This window comes from Pantherophis guttatus, chromosome 3 (assembly GCF_059756535.1).
Source record: "Pantherophis guttatus breed Tessera chromosome 3, ASM5975653v1, whole genome shotgun sequence".
NCBI classification, from domain to species: domain Eukaryota; kingdom Metazoa; phylum Chordata; class Lepidosauria; order Squamata; family Colubridae; genus Pantherophis; species Pantherophis guttatus.
The window spans coordinates 68,883,138-68,907,973 of record NC_142065.1 but is presented as its reverse complement, the minus strand read 5'-3'; the positions used below and the strand labels follow the sequence as shown (position 1 = coordinate 68,907,973).

Below are 24,836 nucleotides of genomic sequence, written 5' to 3'. Positions count from 1 at the left end.
CGCTGGGCGAGTCAGGAAAGGCCCCTGCTCTCTTTTCCCAGGGGGATCAGCTAAATATAGGCCCTCGGCCTGGCTCTGGTCCCAACCTCCGGACCGTGGGCCGTTGGTTGTATATCTATATATATTAAAAAAAAACGATTAGCGAGGAACAACTGCGAAGCGCCGCGGGGCTTTAATGGCGACGGAGACGCACTCCTTCCCCCACCCCGGCCGGCCTCGGAGATTCGGTAACTCGAAGGGCCGGGGGTGGGGGGGGGAGGAGGGATTCGCGTAGGAAACCTGGCTGGACCAGCGGCTGACACCGAATCCCCCCGCTCGGTCGGGAGGCCACCTGGCCTGCCTCGGAGTGTCAAATGATTAGCAGGTCCTTATTTATAAAGTTCAAGCTGTTTTCCTCCCGCCCCCCCGGTCAGCGGGCGGCTTACTTTATTTTCGTCCGCATATCCGCGGGTATCAATGTTTACTTAGGGTGGAATAATATTTATGGTTTCTCTAGAAAACAAATCGGGCCCCGGGCAAGGCGCGTCCTCCGGCCCTTGTCCAGCAGGCGAGCTCCGACCCGCCGATTGCTTAACGGGAGAGGACAGATTCTGCAGCCGAGCGGCGGAAAGGCGTCTTCCTCCCTCCCTTTCTCCCTTAGGGCACATGCTTCGTATTTTGGGGAGAATCAAATGGTTATTTTTTTTTTTTTATTATTCCTGCGGCTTCCAATTAAAAAAAAAAAACGGAAGGAAGGAAGGAAATGATCCTCCGTTCTTTGATCTGATCTTCCTTTTATTTTACAGAACGGAAACACAGACCTCTTCCAAATTAGTGATCATATCCATGGGTTCTAACGGTTCAAACGCCGAGCCCTGATTTCCCAGGTTGATCCCGATTTAAAAGATACCACGGATCTTTGCCTGCGAGAGACTGCTACATAACATGTACGAGGAAGTTCCCTCTATTAGGCCCAGAAGGCTTAATTAGGTTAAAGTCGTTTGGTACATCAAAGCATTTGTCCACCAAGATTCAATTAGGAATATGCGGTTAGATTCTCTCCTAATTTTGCGGAGGGGCAGGCTGTCGACAGTGGCATATCAGTTAGTAACTGAGCATTGGTATCAAATTCTGAGTCTTGTGATTTTGATTGCAGTTCAAAAGAAATGAATTACAAGCTTTCTTGAACTTGATTCCAGAGACTAAAGTTAGATGCTATTTCAATAGAAGAAAAACATATTTAATTTAAAGACAAACAGAATTCTAACACCTTCTGCATTTCTTTGAACATGAGGGAAAATGCAGTTAATATAAAAACCTAGGTGGAGAATTCAAGTTTTTAACTTATTAAATGTAATTAAAACAGAAATGAAATTTGTCTTCCTGGTTCTGTATTAATTCAGTATAATTCCTTCCTTCCTTCCTTCCTTCCTTCGAATTAATTGTTTTTATTACCAGATCATCTGACAAATTGTCCCAATCCTATTTCTTTATTATGGAAATTACTTTACCATCTCTATCTTAATATTTATATAATATCCAAATAATTCACCTATAAGTGTGATCCAATCTGTAGCAATTTTATAACGTTTTTAGAGAAGTGTCACTAGATATATCTAGATTTAGATATAGATTAATGGAAAAGGTCAAGGATGATTTTTGGGAAGGATCTTCTTGCTCTTTAAGGCATTAAATCTTTCAGTCTTGTATTTTTAATTGTATCCCATATATAGGTTCTATTGATTTTTTTTTTTTGTTCCCATCTAGCTGAATGACTACAGAATTTTCCCAATGGAGCAAAATCGTTTTTTATAACTCTCTTTCATATGATGTACTAACTGGAAAGCAAACACCAAAAGTGCCATTTTAAAAATTTATTTACAAAGCTGTGTACAACACGAAGGAATAACATTTAGAATACATATATTCATTCATATATAAACAGACTTCTATAATAGAATGAGAGGGGTATTTCTCCCCTTCTTTTTTTTCCCTGCTCAGTTCTTTCATATTTAAAACGCCTTCCCTTATCGTTTGCTGCAAATTTGGATTTATTTCGAAGAAAATTACCGGAGGAAAAATGAGAACCTTCAACAAAAGTGAAAGTTCGGGACTCCTAATCTTGAGCTTTCTCGACTTCCCGTTTTCCCCTTTTCACTGGATTTTTTTTATTTGCTTTTGCTTTGCTTTGCTTTTTTTTTTTTTTTGACCAAATATGGACCATTAAAAAAATAAAATTAAAAACTGCAAAGGAAAGTCCGTCATTGCCTGTCGCCCTCCCCACTACAAATATCGAAGAAACAGGTCGCGGCGGGTTGCGTGTCAGCTTTACCTGCAGCGTCCGAACCCTTCTTTCCTATGCGTTTCGCCAGCCTTGTTTCGGAGCTCCGAAGCCTCCGGGTTTACACCGCGAAGGCCACGGACTAAGGCAGAGAAGATGCGGCCACTGGAGCCGATCGAGTCCTCAGAGGGTCGTGGCGAGAAGAGAGTCTCTTGGCGAAGCGGGAGGCGGCCAGGGAACCCCCCCCTTCCCCTCGATTCTTGGCAGGATCTCAGAAAAAGGAGAGGCGAAAGGAAGAGAAAGAAAGAAGGAAGGAAAGAAGGGAGAGCGGGTCCAAGTGGGCGAGCTACTGCGCCGGCCACTTGGCCTGGACCGCGCCGGCCGAAGCGGCGGGCTGCAGGAACTGTCCGGAGAGAATGTTTGTAGGCACGCTGAGGATGGGCGCGATGGCCGCCGTGGTCCTGGCCAGCGAGAGCGGCTGGTGGGCCAGCAAGCCCGACTGCGCGGTGACGGGCGGCCGGAGGAACGTCTGGGCGCTGACGGCCGAGGCAGAGCTGGAGGCCGGCCCGGCGCTCGCCCCGATGATATTCTCGATGCTGAAGGAAGGCCGGGCGCTGGGCTCGGCTTTGACCCCGCCGGCCGCGGGGCCCGACCCTGCCACCGCGCCGAGCCCGCTGAGGTGCAGCTGGAGGCTGGGGCTGAGCTGGGCGTTGAAGGCTTTCCGGCTCAGCTCGCCCGAGGGCAGGAGGGGCACGGCGGGCGGCAGCATGGGTCCGACGGGCGGGATGTAGGGGTACTGCAAGGCGGCCGGGTGCGGGTAGGCGCCGTGGGGCAGGCCGTAGGCTCGGCCGTAGGGGCCCGAGGACGAGGCGGCGGCGGCGGCGGCGGCGGCGGCCAGGCTGTAAGCGCCGAAGCTGTGCATCATGAGCGCCGTCTGCTCGCGGAGCTGCTCCTGCTGGTGCCGCTTGAAGCGCTTGCGGCGCCGCAGGAAGGAGCCGTTGTCGAACATGTCCTCGGACTGCGGGTCCAGCGTCCAGTAGTTGCCCTTGCCCGGGTTGCCCGGCTCGCGGGGGATCTTGACGAAGCAGTCGTTGAGCGAGAGGTTGTGGCGGATGGAGTTCTGCCAGGCCGGGAACTTCTCCCGGTAGTAAGGGAAGCGGTTGCTGATGAACTCGCAGATGCCGCTCAGCGTCAGCTTCTTCTGCGGGCTCTGCAGGATGGCCATGGTGATCAGCGCGATGTACGAGTAGGGCGGCTTCACCAGGCTGCTCTTGGGCTTGCCGCCGCTGGAGGCAGCAGCCGCAGCGCTCGCCGCCGCCGCCGCCGCCGGCGCCGAGCCTTCCTCGCTTCCCTTCTCCTCGACGGGGCTCCCGCCGCCGCCGCCGCTGCTGCTGCCCGAGCTCATCTCCGCCGCCTCTTTGGCCATCAGCAGCTCGGCCGCCTCGTCCAAAGCCAGCGAGGCGGGCAACCTAGCCAAGCCGCTGCCGGGGCTGCCGACGGCCTCTAGGTCGCTGCCCCCGCCGCCGCCGCCGCCGTCCCGCTCCTCCAGGCAGTCGTCCCCCTCGCCCACCACGTCGATGTCCACATCTTCCGCCGTCAGCACCGTCTGGCCGGACATGTCGTTGGCGCTCAGGTTGCCCGACAGAGTCATCCCAGCTCAGGAAAGGAGGGAAAGCGGCGGGCTGGAGTGGGGGGGGGATTGATTAATTAATTAATTAATTGCGGCGGCGATGATGATCGGGAGAGAGCCGGGAGAGTTGGGAGAGGAGAAGGGGCGAAAAGTGTCTCTGTCTCGGGGAGGAAGGAAGGAAGGGAGGGAGGGAGGGAGGAAGGAAGGAAGGAAGGAAGGAAGGAAGGGAGGAAGGAAGGAAGGGGCTCCTGAGGACACTTGGACCCAAATCCGGCCCCTCTTTCAACAAGGTGCTTCTCCAACAGGTAGCGGTGTCAGCAGCCAGAGAGGGAGCGACCCCCCTCCCCAGCCTTCCTCTTCTTCTTCTTATTCCTGCTCCTCCTCCGCTACCTGCAGGCCACGGGGGCTTCCTCCTCCTCCTCCTCCTCCTCCTCCTCCTCCTCCTCCTCCTCCTCACCCAGCTGTCGGCATCCGAGAGCAGACCGCAGCCCCTTGCCCACCTTGGCGGCGACTGCGCTGTTAGCCGCCCCGGCGATCTGCGGGCCAAGCCTTGCACGCAGCTCGAGTGCGACGCCGGCAAGCGGGGCGGCCACTCGGGGCTTCTCCTTTCAGCAGCCTCTCCCGATCCACCAGTCAAGCGGCGGCAGCGACAGCAGCAGCAGCAGCAGCAGCAGCGACGACGGGGCGGCAGGGAGCAGGCAGAGGCCGAAGGGGCGGCGGCGGCGGCGGCGGCAAACCCGAGCGAGCGATTCGAGTACCGTTTTCGGCTCCTGGTCTGGAGCCCTTTAGGGTTCCTCCTTCCCGGAACGACTCCGGGCTTCCAGACACCTCCGGGCTGCTGTGGCGCTGGACGGTGCTTTCCCCCAACCGGAGCGATTGGCGACCCGCGACCTTCTCCCGGCTCATCGGAAGGGTTGTGCCCGCCACCACCGACCGAGGCTGTTGCTGCAGGTTAGCTCTCTTCGGCTGCGGGGATCTCCATCTCTCCTCTGCCTTGGCTCCAAACCTCCCCTCTTTCCCTTTGCCTTCTTTCCTCCTCTCTCTGCCCCCTCCTCGCTGTTTTCAAATCCCACAAACACCCCCCCTCCGTCTTCTCTGTTTAGGTTCCCCCCCCTCTCTCTATCCCGAAAGGGAGGATGGGCGGAGGGAGAAAAGGTTCGGTTTGGCAGCCCCAGCGAGCAGGAGAGGGCGGGGAATCCACGGGCGTTCTAGAGGAACTCGGTTGCCACTTAGAAAGTGCCTTTTTTTCAAAAGGCTTTCCTGATAGATTACTTTCCAGTTAAAGATATACTAGGGGGCGGGGCCACGTGATGGCTTGACGTCAGCGCCCCCCTGGCAGGCCAAACCCGGGCTCAAGTTGTTTCAGGGGATTGTCAACAAAGAGACAACGGTGGCTTCTTTCCCCCTTGATCACCGCCAAGTGATCAGCTCGGCTCCCCTTCGGGGAAAACTTGCCTAAACAGGCCTCGTGGCAGGGCTCCCCAGCATGTCCCCTTAAAAACAAACATCTGCCCAGGTCGCCAAGTTTATTCTAATAGGAATGGATGGAGCATCAAAACAAATCAAAACAAAACAACCCAGCTGGAATTCGATGCACTCAGGCACGCAGACACACACACACAAGAGAGAAGATGCCCCATGCAATCTTTTCAGAATTGGGCATTTCCACACACACACACACACAAACACACACACACCGCACCTGAGACAATAATATTTTTTTAAAAGAGAGAGAAGGGAAAGCAAAGTAAGTCTTCAACTGTGTCAGTCGGGCTGGATTAGGAATGAAATTTCTAGAGCCAACTGTAAATACAATTATTACGTTGCCTTGGAATGTTTTGGTTTTTTAAAATCCGTTTTTTTTGGGGGGGGGGAGGTTTGAACATCTCTATCTCCTCCACAACTTGAGAAAAAAAAATTTGTTTTGTTTTTCTACTTTTTTCTCCCTTTACCAAATAAATACCAGCATTCTCCAGGGAAAGGTAGAAGGAAAAGATGGGTATCTATTCCTCTTGTAGGTCAGCTGGGGATCGAAAATAAGACCAAAAGACATAAAATAACCACGCCTCCCTAAAAAAAAAAAAGATGGGAAGAGAAAGAAAAATAACCAAAAGAAGTGTGTGTGTGTGTGTGTGTGTGTATACACGCTGTAGCTTTATTATTATTGGTGGTATCTTGCAGAGGTGTTAACGACGTAATAATAGCTCATTAGCATATTAAAAAGTAGGAAATGGGGAAGGGGGAATGTGTGTGAATGGAAATATTTTGGTATTCACCTCCAAGGTAAGCCTTGTCCCAAGAAAACAAACTCCAGGAGGTAGCCAGTTCTCAAAAGTTTGTTGCAAATGTCTATTTCCTCCTCTTTAAACAAAAGCCTCCGTTTCCAGAGAGAACAATTGCTTGGGGTTTAGGTAGGAAATGACTCGCTTGATAGGTGGCTTTTCTTTCTGTTTTTCGTCCTATGCCTTGTTGTAATGATTGTTGTGACTTCAGAGAAATGTTGATAGGAACAACAACAACAACAAAAACAAAAACAACAGTCGTCAGGGGAAAAAAAAAAAAAGACCTGTGTCTTTTCTGAATCTCCAAAAGAAATGCCCAAATCCACCTGCCTGGACTGCCCCTTGTGCTGCGGCTTTTGTTTCCATCACAACATTTTACAATTTTCGGATAAAAAGCGAGACATCTTTATATTTTAAACGGGAGCGAAACACGCCAACCAAAAAAGTGGGTCCGTCTTCCGAAGGAGAAAAGGGGAGTTGGCTTAAGACCGAGTGTCGAAACGTGCTAATGAAGACAGAAATGGCAAGAATAGTATACAGAAAGCACCGGGTGGGAGGAAGAAAAAAAAAAAAAAAAACCTTCCCTGTGATTTATGCTCTGAGCAAAGGGAAAGTAAGAGGGGGGGGGGAAAGTGGCTCTCTGCATGGAGGACCAGACCTCCAGATCACTGTTCACACACGAGAGGGGCTTGCAAGTTTTACCTCTGGAAAAACCGGCAGCCGTAAGTTACATTTCTCTCCCCACCCCCACCCCACCTCTACCGCCGTCGCCCCACCAACCGGTATGGTATGGAGGGACGGATCGCTCTATTGGGTGATCTGCCACGGGACATCCCAAAAAAAAAACCAAAGCGGACGGGACTTCGAGCAAATGCGACGCGTGGGATATTTTGTCCTCCTCTTGTTTTTGCAAAGCGCTGCCTCGCGGTAGAGGAAAGGGACTTTCCGTAGCTCCTTATTGGGAAGCTCTCACCTTTTACAGAGGATCTTCGGCTGCGGTTCTACGATCGCTGCTTTGGAGCGATTCATCCCACCAGCTGGGGCTCCTTAGCAAGGAAAGCCACCGTTTCCCAGTCTCGGTTAGATGAGGGAAGAAACCAGGCTTGGCTAATTCGGACGAGTTTTAGGAGATGTGCCTGTTGGCGGGAAGGATTCGTAAACCAGGTTTTTCCCACCCCACAAACACGCGTCCCCCCTTTTCAGTCACTGCGGGTGGCCGTGGGAGGTTTTCTCTGTCCATTTTTCTTTTTTTCCCCCCTCTTGGTCTCTTCGTGAGGGAGCCTTTACCTTTCAATGGTCCCGGGGTGAATTCCGACCCTTGGACCAATAAAACCTTTGCAGATCTCCGTGTGCGTGTGTCACAGCAATGAATAAAAGGAATCCGATCTCGCCGTTCCGTGAAGGGGAAAAAAAAAAACCCCTTTCTCAAATACAGTCACGCATTACAAAAACATCCGTTTCTTAGGTGGTTTTCTGTGAAATCTCACCGGGGATTGTAACAAGGTGATGAGAGAGAGAGAGAAAAAGAGGGAGGGAGGGAGGGAGAGTACATCACTCTAGAAAGCGTCGCCTTCATTTGTTGAGCTTTTTGCTTTGACACAACCGAAGTCAAATTAATTGATTCATACCATTAATTACGGTGCTTAGCGTGGAAGAAACGTATCCCTTCGATTAGGACTCTATTGTGCTAATCTCTTGTTCCATCAGTGTTACCATCTGATGCTGGGAGGAAGAGGGAGGGTGACTGCCGGAGGGTGTTTGGGTGGCCGGGGAGAGAAAAAAGGAGGCAAGAGAAAGCATGGAGGCAAAGTTTGGGGCTCCTTTTGGCAAATCGAACGGGGCACCTGAGTTTGAAGCCAGGCACCATCCGCAGAGCTAGTATTCGTTCGCTTGCGGGCCTCCTGGAGGAAGGGCCAACTGGTTTTGGGGGCTCATCTTTGATTTGTCTCCTGTTCACCTTTTCCTGTGCTGCAAATATATACATATATAGTTTTTTATTTATTGGATCAATGCGTATGTTGTAGCTTCCCCTAAAATATTCCCCAAAAGGAGGTGAGGGAGAGGAAAACTGTTCATATCTAGCAAGGTGTCCGAAGCACAAAGCACAAAGACCGGTGCTGACATCCAAAAGCTAATTTGGGAAAGAAAGAGACAGTTTCTCTCTCTCTCTCTCTCTGGAGATGGAGATGGAAAGGAAGTCGCGGTTGCCCAAAGGAAGGATGAGCTTAAGCCAAAGGCCAGGACCACCCACCAGCGAATGGGTAAAAGGGAACCCTTCAGGGAACTTTGCTCTTTATACCTCTAAGTTTTCCAACTTCGTGGGGAAGCTTCCCTACAGCGTCCAGTTTGGTGACTGTGGAGCGTCTGTATATGTGTGTGTGGATGCTGAAGAAAACAATTTTAGAATAATAGCTAAACTTTCTCCGAAGAAATGCTCCTAATTACTCTCCTGAAAGAGAAGGCTGAAAAAGATTTTTTTTTATTGAAACGGAGGCGAGAGCCAATTCATGCGAGAGAGAGAGAGAGAGAGAGAGAGAGAAGCTACGTGTAGATATGTACAATAATGCACAGGCGCGATTTAGCAGCGGCGGAAACTACTGTCCAGATCGATAGGGAGTCAGATAGAGACGTTTGCTGGGCTTGATGGGGGGGAGGGGGAGAAAGAGAGGGAGACGCGGAACGAACAACTTATGATAGGAGAGGAGAAATTAATTACAGTTCACTTGGAACCTAGGATGAGCAAGTGAGTGTCTAGCCCGCAAAGTGAGTTAGAAATGAATCCGGAGAGGTGGTAGGACTGAAAAGGAGGAGAGGGGACGACGACCAGCTGCGTTGGGCTCTAGGCTTCTTCTCCCGGAACCAACTATATATTTGCTCCTCTCCTGTGCCCCGTGACTTTCACGGAATAGTTGTAGAAATCGTTGACCTAAATCCTTACCATTAAAAAAAAAAAGCGGGGCGTTTTTTTAATCGAAAAGGGTGTAAGTAAATAAAGAGGTGTGGGGGGGCGGGGGCGGGGAGGAAGCGTGTGGATGAACTGGCGTGCCAGGAGAGAAAGAGAAGAGTGCTGGTGTCTATAGGTTTCGATGTGAATGCTGTGAAATAGCCCAGCTGCTGGACTGAGAGGGGGAAGCATTTTCTCCTTAGCAGGTTGGAAAAAGAATGGGGGGGGGGGGAAAGCCGCGGTCTAGGCAGGCTTGCTATCCGGCGAGGGAAAGGAAGGCAAGGAGAGGAGGAGAAGGAGGAAGGTGGGGTGGGTAACCTAATCTAATTGACACCACCTCCCCACAAGAGTTTCACGGCCACAACCTTCCTTCCGAAGGCGCATCCAGCTTGGCCTTTTAGATAACACCTCTCTCTCTCCCTCTCCCTCTCCCTCTCTCTCTCTCCCTCTCCCCCCCTCTCTCTCTCCCTCCCTCTCTCTCTCTCTCTCTCTCTCTCCCTCCCCCCTCTCTCTCCCTCTCTCTCTCTCCCTCTCCCCCCTCTCTCTCCCTCCCTCTCTCTCTCTCTCTCCCCCCCTCTCTCTCCCTCTCTCCATTTCTCTCTCTCTCTCTCTCCCTCCCCCCCTCTCTCTCACACATACACACACACACACACACGAAGCCGCGATCCCATCGAAATCTATCCAATGCGGGCCCCGTTTCTGTGCAGTGAGGATGAGGATGGGGGATACTGTAACACAAAGTTGTTGGTGCTCTAAAAGGAATAATAACAAACCCGCGTGTAAAAAAAAATAATCGTGCGGCCGCCGCGAAACGAAACCCCGGGAGACGTTTGAATAAATACCCGAACACGGAGGGAGAACGGGGGTGGGAGTGTGGAGAAGCAGCAGCCTCGTGTTTCCAAACGGATATCTTTGTTCCTGGAAAATGTACAAACATCCCTTTTTTGTGAAAGGCGACACGTTTAATGAAGGAGGAGAGAGAGCAGTTAGGGGCCCAAAAACCCGACTCAAATGGTGGTGATAAATTTATGGCATTGTTAGCGTGCTTTTAATTATGGCTATTATGTTAATTATTGCCCATTAGCACGGAGTTATCAGCGGCGTGTCAGCTTTAATCAAAACGAGGCTTTCTCTTGAAAATGGGTCCTTTCCATCCGCCGGCAGAGACAGCGAAGAGAGGGAAACAAGGCAGAGCCGAGGCGGCAGAAGATCCCTCCGTAGGCCCCGGTCGACTGGGGGAACCAAATCAAATGACTTTCCCCCGTCGCAAAGAGCGTGATCCTTGGACGTGATCCTGCGCTGGCTTCTCCCTCCGGAGATTCCCCTCACCCCACCCTCCGGGGCCAAAGGCTGGGAAAAGAGGAGAGAAAAGAGCGCTTGGCCCGGCCTTTCCCCGCTTTCGCCTCTCCGCCCCTCCTTTAGAGAGGCCGCTTCATCATGCCGGATCACTCTGTCAAACTAGATGTTCCGGCTCGTTTTTATCCGTCCCGTTTTACAAGACGTCTCTCCCCCCCACCTTTCCCTCCCCCCCCCAACGTCACCTCCCCAAGTCGTGCGGGCCGGGCTCAAGAGCGCTCGCCAAACAAACAAGCTGGAGCGCCCGCTGGCCCCCAGCCCAGGGGTGGGAGGTGGGGGGGGGGTTGAGGAGACACCGGGGAGACCAGATCCGCGGGAGGGGCGCCCCCTTGGGGGGGTGTCCTGGATTTTGGCCCCAACTGAGGGCGCCCCTTTGAAAAATGTGGCCCCAGTTTTCTCTCCCGCGGTCTTGGATTGGGAAGAGTTCGCCCCATCGGCGCCAACCCCTCCGGATAGGAAACCGGAGAGGGGGGGCACCTTGGAGAAGGTTGAGAGGCTGCTTGGTGGGGCTAGAATGGCCCTGTGAAATTATCCTGGGATGTCTGGCACTGGCCAATGGGAGAAAAAAAGGACAATAAAAGGGGGGCTTCTATCTGGTTCGGGGAGGCCTCCAAGAACATTCCCCCCTCCTCAATAAAGCCTCAGGTAATAAGGGGAGGCTCCTGCCTTGGCAGGAGAGTCCCAGGCCCCGAGGAAACGAGCCTTGGATCCGAGAGCGAGAGCCGTCTTGGGGCAGGCCCAGCAGCGCAGGCAGAGGGTCTTTATTGCCCGAAAAGCCACTTTCTGGACTCTTTTTCTCTCAGGAGGAAAAGTCCTCGATTTAAGGAGATTTAGGCTCAGTCTAAGCCAGCTCAGGATTCTTGTCTCTTTCAGCCTGCAGACCCACAAGTCAGGCTATCCCCCCCCTCCTCAACCCGGACTCACTCGTCGTCCTGAACTTCAAATCCCAGTCATCACCAACTCGTCCAGGGACTGTAAGGATGAGGGATGCTGTAGTTCCAGGGGTCTCCAACCTTGGCAACTTTAAGCCTGGCGGACTTCAACTCCCAGAATTCCCTAGCCAGCTTTGCAAAATTCTGGGAGGGTTTTTTTTTTTTTTTTTTTGCTTTTAATTTATATGCCGCCCTTCTCCGGAGACTCAGGGAGGCTTACAATGCTTTAAGCAATAGCCTTCATCCTTTTGTATATTTATACAAAGTCAGCTTATTGCCCCCACAATCTGGGTCCTCATTTCACCTACCTTTGAAAGGATGGAAGGCTGAGTCAACCTTGAGCCTGGTGAGATTTGAACTTGCAGTAATTGCAAGCAGCAGATGTTAATAACGGTGCTTTAGTCCACTGTACTACAGGCTCGCTGGAGTTGAAGTCCTCCAGGCTTAAAGTTGCCAAGGTTGGAGACCCCTGCCCTGCTGTAGTCCAACATACGGAGGAAGGCTCTGCTTACCTGGGAGTGAATCTCAGGGAACTCGCTCCGGTGGAGGGGATTGGACTAGAAAGTTGCCCATTATCTTAAATTTAACGCGGATTCGAGAATGGGTCTCGTCAATTTTTTTGGGACGTACCCCAGAGGGGCGGACCCAAAAGAGAGAAAACTCTGAAGTCCTGTTGACTAACTAGACAATTTCAGGCAAATTTCCCCCGCCCCCTCTCCCCCCCCCAACTAGGACTGGGACAAGCATCGTTCTCTTACTTTGTTTTGCTGGCAGGGTTTTCAGGGATACCTGGTCCTTCTCTAGCCACCTTTCTCCTCTCCTCTATATACGTTCCGAGCAAGATACATCGCACCCACCACCACAGAAACCCCGTGAAATCAGTTGCCCGAAGACAGCGAATATCTCTCAAAGGGTGAAAACTTCCATGTCTGGGGGGGAGGGGGGAGGGGGGGAGGGAGGGAGGGAAACTCTTCCGACTTCTGAACCTTGGAGAACCCGTTTGTCTTGCTTAAGAGGAAGTTCAAGATCAGGGGCAGCCGCCGAATTATATTTAGAACCGCCCACCCGTTCCTCTTGCTTAAATTGAGGGTGATGGATTGGTTATTTAGATTTAACACCGATGCCTTCATTCAGTCTCCGGGAAGAAAAGGGGTGACCCGGCGAGTTCACGACTTCAGCAACGGGGCCTTCTGAATAAGAGAGGTGGGAGATCTCTAATGGTCTCCAGATGCTAACGATGCCCATAAGGCCAACGGTGGATAATCCAACAGCTAATTAAAAGCACCCCGTTTGGAGGCAGCCATAGCTGTCAGCATCCCACTCATAAAAGCAAAGAAATGTTACCCCGAGCACAGAATTCTGCTTTGGCCACTTTGACAGATTGCAAAGTTCTGGGATTCTTTCTTTTCTTTCTTTCTTTCTTTTTTTGCCCCAACGCAATTCAAGTATCCCAATTGCCACAAAAAGGCATCCACATCGAATCCAAACAATGGAAGCGAACAATGGGGGTTTTCTAAAAGGAGAGAGGGGAGACCCCGCCCAAGCCCCTCCCAGATCCTTCCAGCTTTAACATTTAGAGCAGGGATCGAGTGGATTTCGATGATAAATGACCAGAGCGAAACAAAAAGAAATAAGAATTATAGCGGATTTCCCATTGCCTTATACAGCGCCTCAGTTGTATTAGCGGATTCTCATCTGCTCCATTCCCACCGCTCCGTTAAAGGGATATAGAGTTGTTTCTTATCTTCCCAATGTCACATTTCGTGGAAGGATTGTATTTAATTTGTAACTATGGCAGTGGAGAGGACGCCCCATTCAATTCCACGGGAAGATTCCCCCCAGATTGTCTTAAGAATCTGGGCAGCTTCAGGGCCACTGGAAACCTACATAAAAGGGGATTGAAATGATGGCCACGCTTTTAAACCCTTGGCTGGTTACGGCTGCTCTTTGTGACACGGCACCGCTGTGGGATCACTTGTCGTTTTCTCCTTTGCGGAGATCCTTGATCTTCGTCTGCCGGATGCTTCCCTCCGCCAGGCAAGAGCTCGGACGCCTCTAGAAGCCGAGGGAAAAAAGGAATCGAAAGATTTGGCAAAACAGGATTTTTTTTCCCCTCCGCCGATAAATCGGACTCCTCATTACAAATACTCCTTTAAGGAGGCATACTCTGGCAAAGAGGTCTCCCTGGAGCAACGCGGTGGGGAAGAGGATTTCAGCCTTTCCTGCAGATTGGAAAGGGCGATTTGGAGCGTGGTTTTAGAAGCGTATTCAAAGAAGTCATTGGGGAAGAAAGCAATGTATTATTCCGTGTGTGTGTGTGTGTGTCTATCTGTGTTAATCCTTGTTATATTTTTAGGATGGGTCTTATCCCTCACTATCGTATCACAGTAAAATCGAACCACTGAAGCACCAAAGATCCAAATACAAATGACCTCCCCTCCCTACTCCCCTCCCAGCATCTCATAAGGGGTTTATTATTTTCATTGCTTTCACTAGGCATCCGGACGGCTCCTTCTCCGACATCTCCGCCAAAGGTACCGCATCCCCCGGATTCGGCTGGAAGGAAGAGTTCGCAGCTCCTTCGCAAGAGAGAGAAAAGAGATTCGCCTTCCGAAACGACTGGGGCGGGACACCGCAACGATTTCGGGATGTTGGTTGGCCTTCCGTGGACGCGTATTCCGTCCATTGGTTTGAGTGGGTTTTCGCCAGATCTGACGACGTCCTCCTCTTCTTCTTCTTCTTCTTCTAGCCACGTGCTGTCTGTTTGTTTGAAATGGTGAAAGTTGCACCCCACCTTTCCTTTCATTACCCTAGATCAGTATTTCTCAACCTTGGCAACTTTAAGACGTGTGGACTTCAAGTCCCAGAATTCTGGAAGTTAAAGTCCACAGCAGGGGTGAAATCCAGCAGGTTCTGGAACCGGTAGCGGAAATTTTGAGCAGTTCGGAGAACCGGTAGCAGTAATTTTGAGTAGTTCAGTGAACCAGCAAATACCACCTCTGGATGGCCTCAGAGTGGGGTGGAAATGGAGATTTTGCAATATCCTTCCCCTGCCACACCCACCAAGCCACACCACGCCCACCAAGCCATTCCCGCAGAACCGGTAGTAAAAAAATTTGGATTTCACCACTGGTCCACAGTCTTAAAGTTGCCAAGGTTGAGATATACCGAAGCAGAATAGAGCTGGAGGGGAGGTTGGAAGTCTGAGATTGGAGGTCTGAATTGGAGGTTGAGAATCAGAATCAAAATAGAGCTGGAGGGGACCTTGGAGGTCTTCTAGTCCAGCCCCCTGCTGAAGCAGGAGATCCTATACCATTTCAAACAAGTGACTCTCCAGTCTTTTTTTAAAAAAAGTGATGAAGCACCCACAACCTTTCAACTGCAAGCTGTTCCACTGGTTAATTGTCCTCTTTGTTAGGAGGTTTCACCTTAATTAAGAAGATTAATTAAGAAACACTGCCCCAAATCACAATGGTCTGGCTTGATCATCTCCCCTCTTTCAGGAAAGCATGGTGATGCTATGTGACCAATATAATTCTAAGGATAAAATCTTACTTACTTCCCTCCCTCTCTTCTTCTATTCCAGTTTTCTGTTGGCTGCTCTTTATCAGCATGGGATCTAATGGAGTCTAGTCCCATTTCCTGCCCTGCCAGTGGCTGAAACAATTATATCCCAGGATATAATTAATCCAGGCAATTATATCCCAGGATACTCTTTCTTTACCCTTAAGGCTTTGATCCAGGATCAAGTCAGAGTACCAGTTTGTTCTAAGTTTGTTGTTGAAAGCCTGGTCAAGAAACCAGGAGACTGTGAGTTCTAGTTCTACCTTAGGCATGAAAGAACAGCTGGGTGACTTTGGGTCAGTCACTCTCAACCCAACCCACCTCACAGAGTTGTTGTGGAAAAATAGGAAGAGTATGAAGTATGTTCACTGCCTGGAGTTACTTATAAACAAGAATAAAGGTGATATTCTTTTTTTAAAAAAATCAAACCAATCGTTTTAGGAAGAGCTCAGCTCTCCCTCGGCCCCTTCTCTTTCCCTCTTGATTCTTCTCCCACCTTTGGAGTTCCAAATCCCATCTTTTCAATTGCAATACATGCAGAGCACAGACTATTCTTTCTGATATCTCCGGGCCTCACTCCCCCGTCCCAAAAGAAAAAGAGGGAGAGAGAACAACGTAACTTAACCGAAGAAGTGGATTCCTCCAACCAAGAACAGCCTTTCCCAACTGGCGCCCTTTAGTTAGGTTGGATCCAACTCTCAGCCACAGTCATTTTCCAGGGGCTGGAAGGTGGGAGGTCCAGTCTAAAGGATTTGCAGGAGGCCAGGTTAAGGGGCGGGAATGGGCTTCGGACAGAGGTAAAGGCAGAAGGGGCGGCCAGTCGGCTTCCCGGCCTTCCCCAGCTAAAGAGCCATTCCTACGGTATTTATTCAAGTTTAGATTTTAACAGTATATTTAACAGCGCCTTGGTGGCGCAGCAGACTAAAGCACTGTTAAATAACACCAGCTGCCTGCAGTTATTGCAAGTTCAAATCTCACCAGGCTCAAGGTTGACTCAGCCTTCCATCCTTTCAAGGTAGGTAAAATGAGGACCCGGTTTGTGGGGGCAATAAGCTGACTTTGTATAAAAAAGAACACCGCTTGGGGTGGGGGGGGGGAAAGCCCTACTAAGCAGGTATATACAAAAGTATGAAGGCTATTGCTTAACACATTGTAAGCCGCCCTGAGTCTCCGGAGAAGGGTGGCATATAAATCGAACCAATAAATAAATAAATAAATAAATAAATAAACAAACAAACAAACAGTAACAGAGTTGGAAGGGACCTTGAAGGTCATCTAGTCCAACCCCCTGCTCATGCAGGAGACCTGTACTAGGGATTTCTGATCGACAAGCTCAGTGTCTTAGCCACTGAACCACCTAGTCACCTAGATTCACTTGGGTGGGGTTGGGGAGGGGGGGCTTTAGGTTTCAGCGGAGCGGAGATGAGAGATATTTCTGGGGACGGCATTGGAATTACGCCCCCTCCCTTTTACGCCACTTATGTGCAGCTCCTAAGACATTGCAGGGGTCTCCTTGTAGGGAAGACCACTAAAACCAAGAACCAAAAAGGAGGGGGGCCAAGGAGCACTGGAGGTGGGGCGGGGGAGGGGCGACCTAGCTCTTCTTTAGCAGTGAAAAGATTAAAATGCTGCCGGGGAGGTGGGGGAGATTCTTTTTTCCTCCAAAGAGGTGGGACAGGAAATGTTGGGGGCTTTGAAGCAGCCCTGAATCTGGGGTGGGGGCAGGCAGGAAGAGTGGTAGCCACACCATTTCCTGACACTTCTCTTCTCTTGAAACTCCACCTGCTGTTTGCAAGGGAGGGGGCAGTTTGGGATGAGTTTGGGATGCTGAGCCAGGAAGTCCTGGGGTCGAAAAGGGAAGGATCATTTGGGCTGTTCCTCTCCCCCCACCCTCCAGATTTAGCAGTTCTTCAAGGCCAAGAGCACTTGAGACCTGTGACCTCTGATTTTCGATATATATTGGGCCAACTGACCCAAACCAGGACTCTTTTCCTTTCCAGAATCTCACTTTGATCCAAATAATGTGCATACTTTTAACTATTTTCATTAAGGGGTTTTTTGTTTGTTTGTTTGTTTTGAATTTTCTTTTGGGAGGAATTTTTTTTTGGGGTGGGGGGAGAGACCCAGATCAGTTTAAAAGATCAACATTTCTGGAAATTCTGTATGATGAGTTGGTTGGGAAAGTTAGAGAGATGCCGAGAATGACCATGTGATGGAAAGCTATCTTCCCCAACTTTGGGATCTCCACAAAGAACTTTACAAGTCTAAAGTGAGATGGGCATTACTAATTTAACACATGGAAAGCACCAAGTTGTGGGAAAAGTCACTTCCCGACTGGGCTACTGTAATGCTCTCTACATGGGGCTACCCTTGAGGTGCCACCCGAAGGCTCCAACTGGTCCAGAATGCCGCTGCTCGGGTGATTATGGGAGCGACATGGCGCTCACATGTAACACCTTTCCTATGCGAGCTGCACTGGCTCCCGGTGGTCTTCCGAGTGCGCTTCAAGGTGCTGGTTCTTACCTTTAAAGTGCTCCATGGCTTAAGACCTGGGTACCTACGAGACCACCTTCTGCAACCGATAACCTCCCACCAACCAGTACGCTCCCACAGGGTGGGCCTCCTCAGGGTGCCGTCAGTAAAGCAATGTCGGCTGGTGGTTCCCAGGAGGAGAGCCTTCTCTGTGGGGGCACCTGCCCTATGGAACAGCATACCCCCAGGGATACAAATGATCCCAGATCTCCGTACTTTCCGTCGTGCCTTGAAGACCTTTCTATTTCACCAAGCCGGACTGGCATAAATTTTCAGTTTATCTAAATTCTACGCTGAGGATCTTAATTGATGAGCCAAATCGGTTTAATTATTTTAAATTATTTTTATTTCACATTATATGTATGTTATTCTGACTGTTCACCACCCTGAGTCCTTCGGGAGAAGGGCGGCATAAAAATTAAATAAATAAATAAATAAATAAATAAATAAATAAATAAATAAATAAATAAGCAAGCTCCCTAAAATCTTTGGATGGGAGAACACCAGGAAAGCTCAGGCCTACTGGATAGACTAAGAAGAAAATCCCCTGGAAGAAGGCAATAGCAAAACACACTGATGATGTTGCTGAAAAAAAGGTAATGTATGAAGTCATCCACAATTGAACGTGACTTGAAGGAGACTTCAAGTCTTCAGAGGCCAGCTGAAATGGCCAAACCAGATGTGCTTTGTCCAAAGATTGACCCATAATAAGTAAAGTTCATTAATAGGAGGCTTTGAATTTTGGTACAAACCTGTTCCCCTCCACTCATTATTCTTGATGGTTAACATCAAGCTTCCTGCCCACAACTGTAGAGTAGTCCTTATTTTACAGGATAACAGGGGTAAAGGCTGATGCTTGGGTACAGTCCCCTAGAACTCCTCCCAAAACTGCTCCCTGATAGTCATTCAGAGGGGTCTTCAAGGTCTGGTTTAAAAAAACAAAAAAACAAAATGGCAACCTCAATGGTGCAATGGAAGCTCCACCTGCTCTTTATGTGTCATGGTTCACAGTTCCCAGATAGGGCAAAGCTAAGAGTATTACTAAGAAGCACAATCCAACACAACAGAAGAGGTGGGGAGAGAGAGTGTTCAAGATGCCGTGGAAAATACAAAGTTAGCCCTGCATATGGCTAAAAACCTGCAGCATAATTTAAACAACTGAACCATTAATTAGTAGAATTCACTGAGTAATTCATTAAAAAAAAACACAGATGGAATGGATGAAGGGTCTTGCAAAAAGACAGAAAGAGGCAGTGGGAATCTGGGAAGAATGATATAATGAATTACAATCACTTTCCTGTCCTCTGACCGAAATCCTTGGATGAGATCACATATTCTTGGTCAAAGTGGGCAGGAGTCACTTCATAATGTAGTGAAATCTGCCATTAACCATGGAAACTTGCTTGAATGATGGGAGTTTCTATGATGATAGGCATTTAGTCTCTCTCATGTCAGTCTATCACACAGGGGCTATTGGGGTGGCAAAATGAAGAGAAATCCCAGGTAAATTCTTTGAGCTCCTTGCTAGATATAAATTGAATACATTGTTGGTCCTTATTAGGTATGGAGCAGATACCAGGGCACACCAGAGACTGCTCCAAAGCTTGCTGACAACAGGAAGCAAGCAAATACTGTAAAGATCATTTCCAGTTCTGGACATGACCCATCCAGCTGCTAACAGTCTAGCTTGTTTTTGACTTTGGGACACAGCAATGACCGAAAATCCAAGTATAGACACATTAGTCATGGGCAACAAGTAGACATCTCTCATGCCTCCATCAGTTATTGAACAGGTGAAGGAAATGTTACTTTGGCAATCCCACTGGTTGGAGATGGTTCTGCATAAACTGTATCCATGTATAGTTTTCTTTTACAATTCCGTGCGGCAAAGTTACATTTTTGGAATGTTACAGTTTAGAGTAATAAAAGAAGGATAAGTTTCTCTGTTCCTTGTTTTATTCTAGGACGAAGGCTAATGTATTTTTCAACAAAACCTTTCAATTTTAACTTCACTGGAGACTCAACATTGATAAATTAAAACAGGGATGGGCTTGATCTAGACTAGCAGAGGTCTTCAAACTTGGCAGCTTTAAGACTTGTGGACTTCAACTCCTAGAATTCTCCAGACAGCATAGCTATGCTGGCTGGAGAATTCTGGGAATTGAAGTCCACAAGTCTTAAAGCTGCCAAGTTTGAAGACCTGATTTAGAGAGGAAAATCCTTGGAGTCTCATTGTGGACTAATCTCAAACTCTACAAGGAGAAGCAAATTCTCACCAGTTCTTAGAATATAAGTATACAGTATGCACATATGTTTGTTGATGTGTATGTGTGTGTGCATGTGTTCACTAGTAGGCACTGGTAATTATTTGCTTTAATGTGAGGCACGTGGCTATATGTAGCATACTTAATTTCAAATCACTTCATAGGAAGCAAGCAAAGTAATCCTTGTCACAACCTTGACAATTAGGAATAATATTATCATCTCCTTTGTAGAGAAGGGACTTAGGATGAAAGAGTAATGGCTTACCTTAAGACTGGTACCAAGTGAATTTATGGCTAATATTTCCTAGTGATAATTCCTTGACGTCGGTTCCTACCACTCCCAAGGTCTCATGTTGGCTGACAGAGTACAAATTGAACGTGTACTTACACATGGCATAAGGCAGGAACTTAACCTCAATGTCATGGGAATTTAAGCTTTACATGTGGAATTTAACATACGGAGTCTACTTCCATAGCCTTCCCAAAACTAAATTTCATTCCTTTTTGTTTGCTTTGTTTGTTTTAATTTTTTGGCGATGGGTTGGATATACTAGGTCAGAAAGATTGCGGAAAGAGGGGGCCTTTCTTACTAACAATAAAAAAAAAACATTCAAACTCCTCCCTCAACAAATCTCAAAAATGTTTCAGGGAGTGTATGAATTTGTATTGTGGTAATGTATTATGTGAAATAAACAACATATTGTTCATGTCCAGATATTCTTGTGGAATTCCAAGATTAGTTTTAGTTGGCTGGCTTTTAAATTCTTCTCCTCTTCTCTTCTCTTCTCTTCTCTTCTCTTCTCTTCTCTTCTCTTCTCTTCTCTTCTCTTCTCTTCTCTTCTCTTCTCTTCTCCTCTCCTCTCCTCTCCTCTCCTCTCCTCTCCTCTCCTCTCCTCTTCTCTTCCCCATCTCCCATCTCCCGTCTTCCCTCTCCCTTCTTCCCCCTTTTCTCCCTTCTCTCTCTCTCCTCCCCCCACCACATTCTCCCATTCTCACTTATTTTTTTCCTACAGTCCTTTGAGAGCAGCAGGCCAAAGTTCCAATGCAGGCAGCTCTGCCCTTTCACATGTTCCCTTGTTTCCCTGGGAGTCAATGAAAGCTTTGTGTGTATTTTTCCAAATACATTTTTGAGCCTGTAGCACTGCCACATTGAGAACATCCTTGGTTTCTTTTTATGACCCAGAACAGAGCATGTGTTGAAATGCGAAGCCCATAAATAGACAGATCCTGAATACACACACAAACATAAAAGGGATACAATGCAAGTCAATATTAATTCATGCTGAGTAAAAAGTTTCCATGAACATAACATCACCTCCCAGCCTTGCCTCACAAGCCTTCTTATCAAAGCCACTGGGTTGTATGCATGTTTTCTTAGAAATGTCCCCAAAGATGAAAGGAAAACACATTTGGAAGAAAATATGGTCGGGATTGCACAGTTGTAGCCTTAAAGCCTTCAGTGCAGAGGCCAATCAAAAAGAAATTCTAAGAAAATCCTAAGAAAACCAGAAGTTAAAATAAAACAATCCAGTGATTCATAGCCATTCAGTACAGAGTCTCACCACACATCCAAAAGCACACCATGTTTACTTGAAAATGGGTCACAAATTCAGGAGTATCCATTTTGCCAAAACTGATAATAAGATTATAATCCTAGTTTGCTTTCCTAACTGAACATGGATTTCAACACACAAGACGAGATACAAGATGTGTTGGTTAAATTGCTGGTTACGAAGATGTCCAGATAAACTTCGATTGTGATGGCCATCAGGAAAAAGGGAGAAAGACTACTGAAGGTAGAGTGTAAAGGTAATCCTCAATTTACAACCACAATTGAGCCCAAAATTTCTGTTGCTAAGTGAAACATTTGTTATGTGAATTTGGTCTCATTTTATGACCTTTCTTGCCACAGTTGATAAGTGAATCACTGCAGTTGTTAAGTTAGCCATGTGGTTGTTAAGTGAACTTAGCTTTCCCATTGACTTTGCTCGTAAGAAGGTCGCAAAAGGGTCTTGCAAGATCATGAGAAACTGCAACCGCCATAAATATGAGTCAGTTGCCGAGCATCTGAATTTTAATCACATGATCTTGGGGATGCAGCAATGGTCATAAGTGTGAAAAAGGGTCATAAGTCATTTTTTCAGTGCCATTGTAACTTTGAATGGTCACTAAATGAACAGTTGTAAATTGAGGACTACCTGTAGAACCTTTGATACATTAGCCTGTTATCGGATGAATGATTTCTATTTTTTTTAAAATAATTTTTTATTGAATTATATTCTAGTACAATACAAGGGAAATCGGTTAGACAGTCTTAATTTATATACAAATTGGATACATTCTTTTATTATAGTGTCTCATAATTTACCCATTTATTCTAATATTTACACTGTCTCTTGATAGTGAATGAATGATTTCTAATCTTGACTTTTTTTAAAATAAAGATATAAAAGGGAGGAGGTTAATCAAAGATAGAAAATTCTCTTCAACTTTTTATAAAGGGCAGGGCTTAAAAAGTAATTTATTCTGAAACTAACTGCACCAGCCTGGGGTCCTTCAGATGTTTTGGATTCAACCTCTTCCATAATTCCCAGACATTAAACTATGCTGCTGGAATTATGGAATTTGACATCCAACATCCAAAAAAATGCCAGTTTTGGGATATCTGGATAAAGTGATATTTATAGAAGAGACTATTTGTAGCTCAGGGTTGAAGTGAAGCTCAGGGGTCCTTGGTGCTCTCTGAGTTTGGTGGATTTCTTGCAGATGTTCCATTATCAAACTAGGTAACATTTATCAGTGCTAGAACACATCTAGAACTGATGATGTTACCTAGTTTGGTAATAAAATGTCTGCAATAAAACCACCAAGCACTTCAAAATGATACTTCCCATAATTTGACGTAGCAAAATGTAGTAATGTTTCTTTGTTAGAGGTATAATTCCAGGAGTTTTAAACTGTGATATCGCCGCAAATATTACTTTGGGAAAGTGGAACATCACTTATTTTCAAAGTTTGCAGATGACCATTAAGGGAGGGCATTTCAAAACAGACCAGCTGCTACATCACTTCACATCCCAGAACTGGCATCCGTATGGAAGCGATCCAAGTTTGCAGTCCTGGCGTGGTAAGAAGAAACAGTTCCTGCTTCAAACATGCTGAAAATTCCTTCAGGCCTGGATGTTCTAAATGAATGCAAAGCAGCTCTTTGCTGATTGGTTTACTGAGGCTTCAGTTTTGATTTATTTTGGTTTATTTTGGTTGCTGGCTTGTTTTGTGAGAATACCTAAAACCTGTTTAAGTCAGAGCGTTAACTTCCTGTTCTGCACTATCTTTGTGCTCATTCAGGTGGAAATTGCATCTTCTGTGTGAGTGTCTATGAAGAGTCTCAGTCATCCAGGCCATGGTTTTTCTTCAGCTCTGAGGCTGAAGAAGCTTCTTGGATGAGAAACAAAATGTCTTCAAAGAAAAACCAGGAAATCCAGATGCCTCTTGAAAAAACACCTTTGGGATTTCTATGTGAGTAATATCCAAGCCTCTTAAACAGGGGTGAATTCCAGCAGGTTCTGACAGATTCTGGAGAACCGGTAGTGGAAATTTTGAGTAGTTCAAAGAACCGACAAATATAATGCGCTTCCGAACTGGTAAAGAAGGTAAGTAGAATTCACCCCGCAATATATTATATATGAAATTTGCCAATTTAGACTTTGATGAAATTCTGAATCTCAGCTCGACTCTCTCCCTCATGTTCCTTTCTTGGTGTTGGTCACAAAGATGTCTTAATCCTGTGCCAAGTGTGATATCATTTGGGAAGAGACTAAATTGCACAATATATACATTCTGGCTCAATCATGAAAAGTCTGAATTGGTATTTGATCAACTTTTACCCTAGAAATGGAAATTTGTCCATGGAATATAGACATTTTTGAATGGAGAAGTTATATTTATTATAGCTAAACCAAAGGGATAATTATGTCAAAACAAGACGAATTACTGTTTTAAGGCTTTTTACCTTAGTTACTATTCTTCTGTTATATCTTTAGCAGTTTCTGGATGCCCAGATGTTTAACAAGTGATGCTTCTTTTGACATAGTTGGCCGAATTAGAAACCTCCATTCAGAAGCTGACATTTTGAGTGTTTGTAGCTGTATTTGGATAACTAGGACAATGTATGAATCCTAGTAGTGTACAGTCCCCTTCTACAGCAGTCTCTCTTCCTGAGCTAGTCTGCACAAACTCTTTTATGGGAATAATCTACCTTAAACCTTACCTTATAGTTTTTGTTCTGGTGGACTTCATTAGTCCCGCCTGGACTACTGCAATGCTCTCTACATGGGGCTCCCCTTGAGGAGCACCCGGAGGCTCCAACTGGTGCAGAATGCGGCCACACGGGGGATTATGGGAGCGAGGGGGCGCTCCCATGTGACACCTCTCCTGCGTGAGCTGCATTGGCTTCCAGTGGTCTTCCGGGTGCACTTCAAGGTGTTGGTTACCACCTTTAAAGCGCTCCATGGCATAGGACCTGGGTATTTGTGGGACCGCCTACTGCTGCCGATAGCCTCCCACCGACCAGTACCCTCCCACAGAGAGGGACTCCTCAGGGTGCCGTCAGCCAGGCAATGTCAGCTGGTGACCCCCAGGGGGAGGACCTTCTCTGTGGCAGCTCCTGCCCTCTGGAACGATTTGCCCCCGGAGATACGAAGAATATCGGATCTCCGGGCCTTTCGCCATGCCCTAAAAACTTTTCTTTTCCATCAAGCAGGGCTGGCATCAACCCCCCCCTTTTTTTTTAGTTTTTAAATTGTCAATGGGTTTTAGTTTGAATGTTTTAAATTTTGGGCCAAAGTCATGTAATTCTTTTAAAAATTTTAAATTTTGTATTGGTATGTGTTTTAGTTCTGGCTGTGCACCGCCCTGAGTCCACTAGGAGAAGGGCGGTATACAAATTGAATAAAATAAATAAATAAATAAATAAATTATAAATTAAGGTCTATGATTAGGTTTCCAGTGAGGAGTGGTTCAGAAGTTCATGTCCACCAGTGGTGAAATCCAATTTATTTTACTACCGTTCT

At 47.3% G+C, this 24,836-nt stretch overlaps 2 protein-coding genes across 2 annotated transcripts; one reads left to right on the top strand and one right to left on the bottom strand.

The window, feature by feature from the left end:
* Window positions 1–1,838: 1,838 nt before the first annotated feature.
* On the bottom strand, window positions 1,839–4,362 carry FOXD3 (forkhead box D3). Its single transcript, XM_034415242.3, has one exon. The coding sequence runs from the start codon at window positions 3,909–3,911 to the stop codon at window positions 2,607–2,609; it is 1,305 nt and encodes a 434-aa protein (XP_034271133.1). The 5' UTR covers window positions 3,912–4,362; the 3' UTR covers window positions 1,839–2,606.
* Window positions 3,991–15,159, top strand: LOC132711215 (uncharacterized). Its single transcript, XM_087888809.1, has 4 exons — window positions 3,991–4,041; window positions 4,196–4,841; window positions 13,901–14,180; window positions 14,991–15,159. The coding sequence occupies exons 1-4, from the start codon at window positions 3,991–3,993 to the stop codon at window positions 15,025–15,027; spliced, it is 1,014 nt and encodes a 337-aa protein (XP_087744935.1). The 3' UTR covers window positions 15,028–15,159.
* Window positions 15,160–24,836: the final 9,677 nt, after the last annotated feature.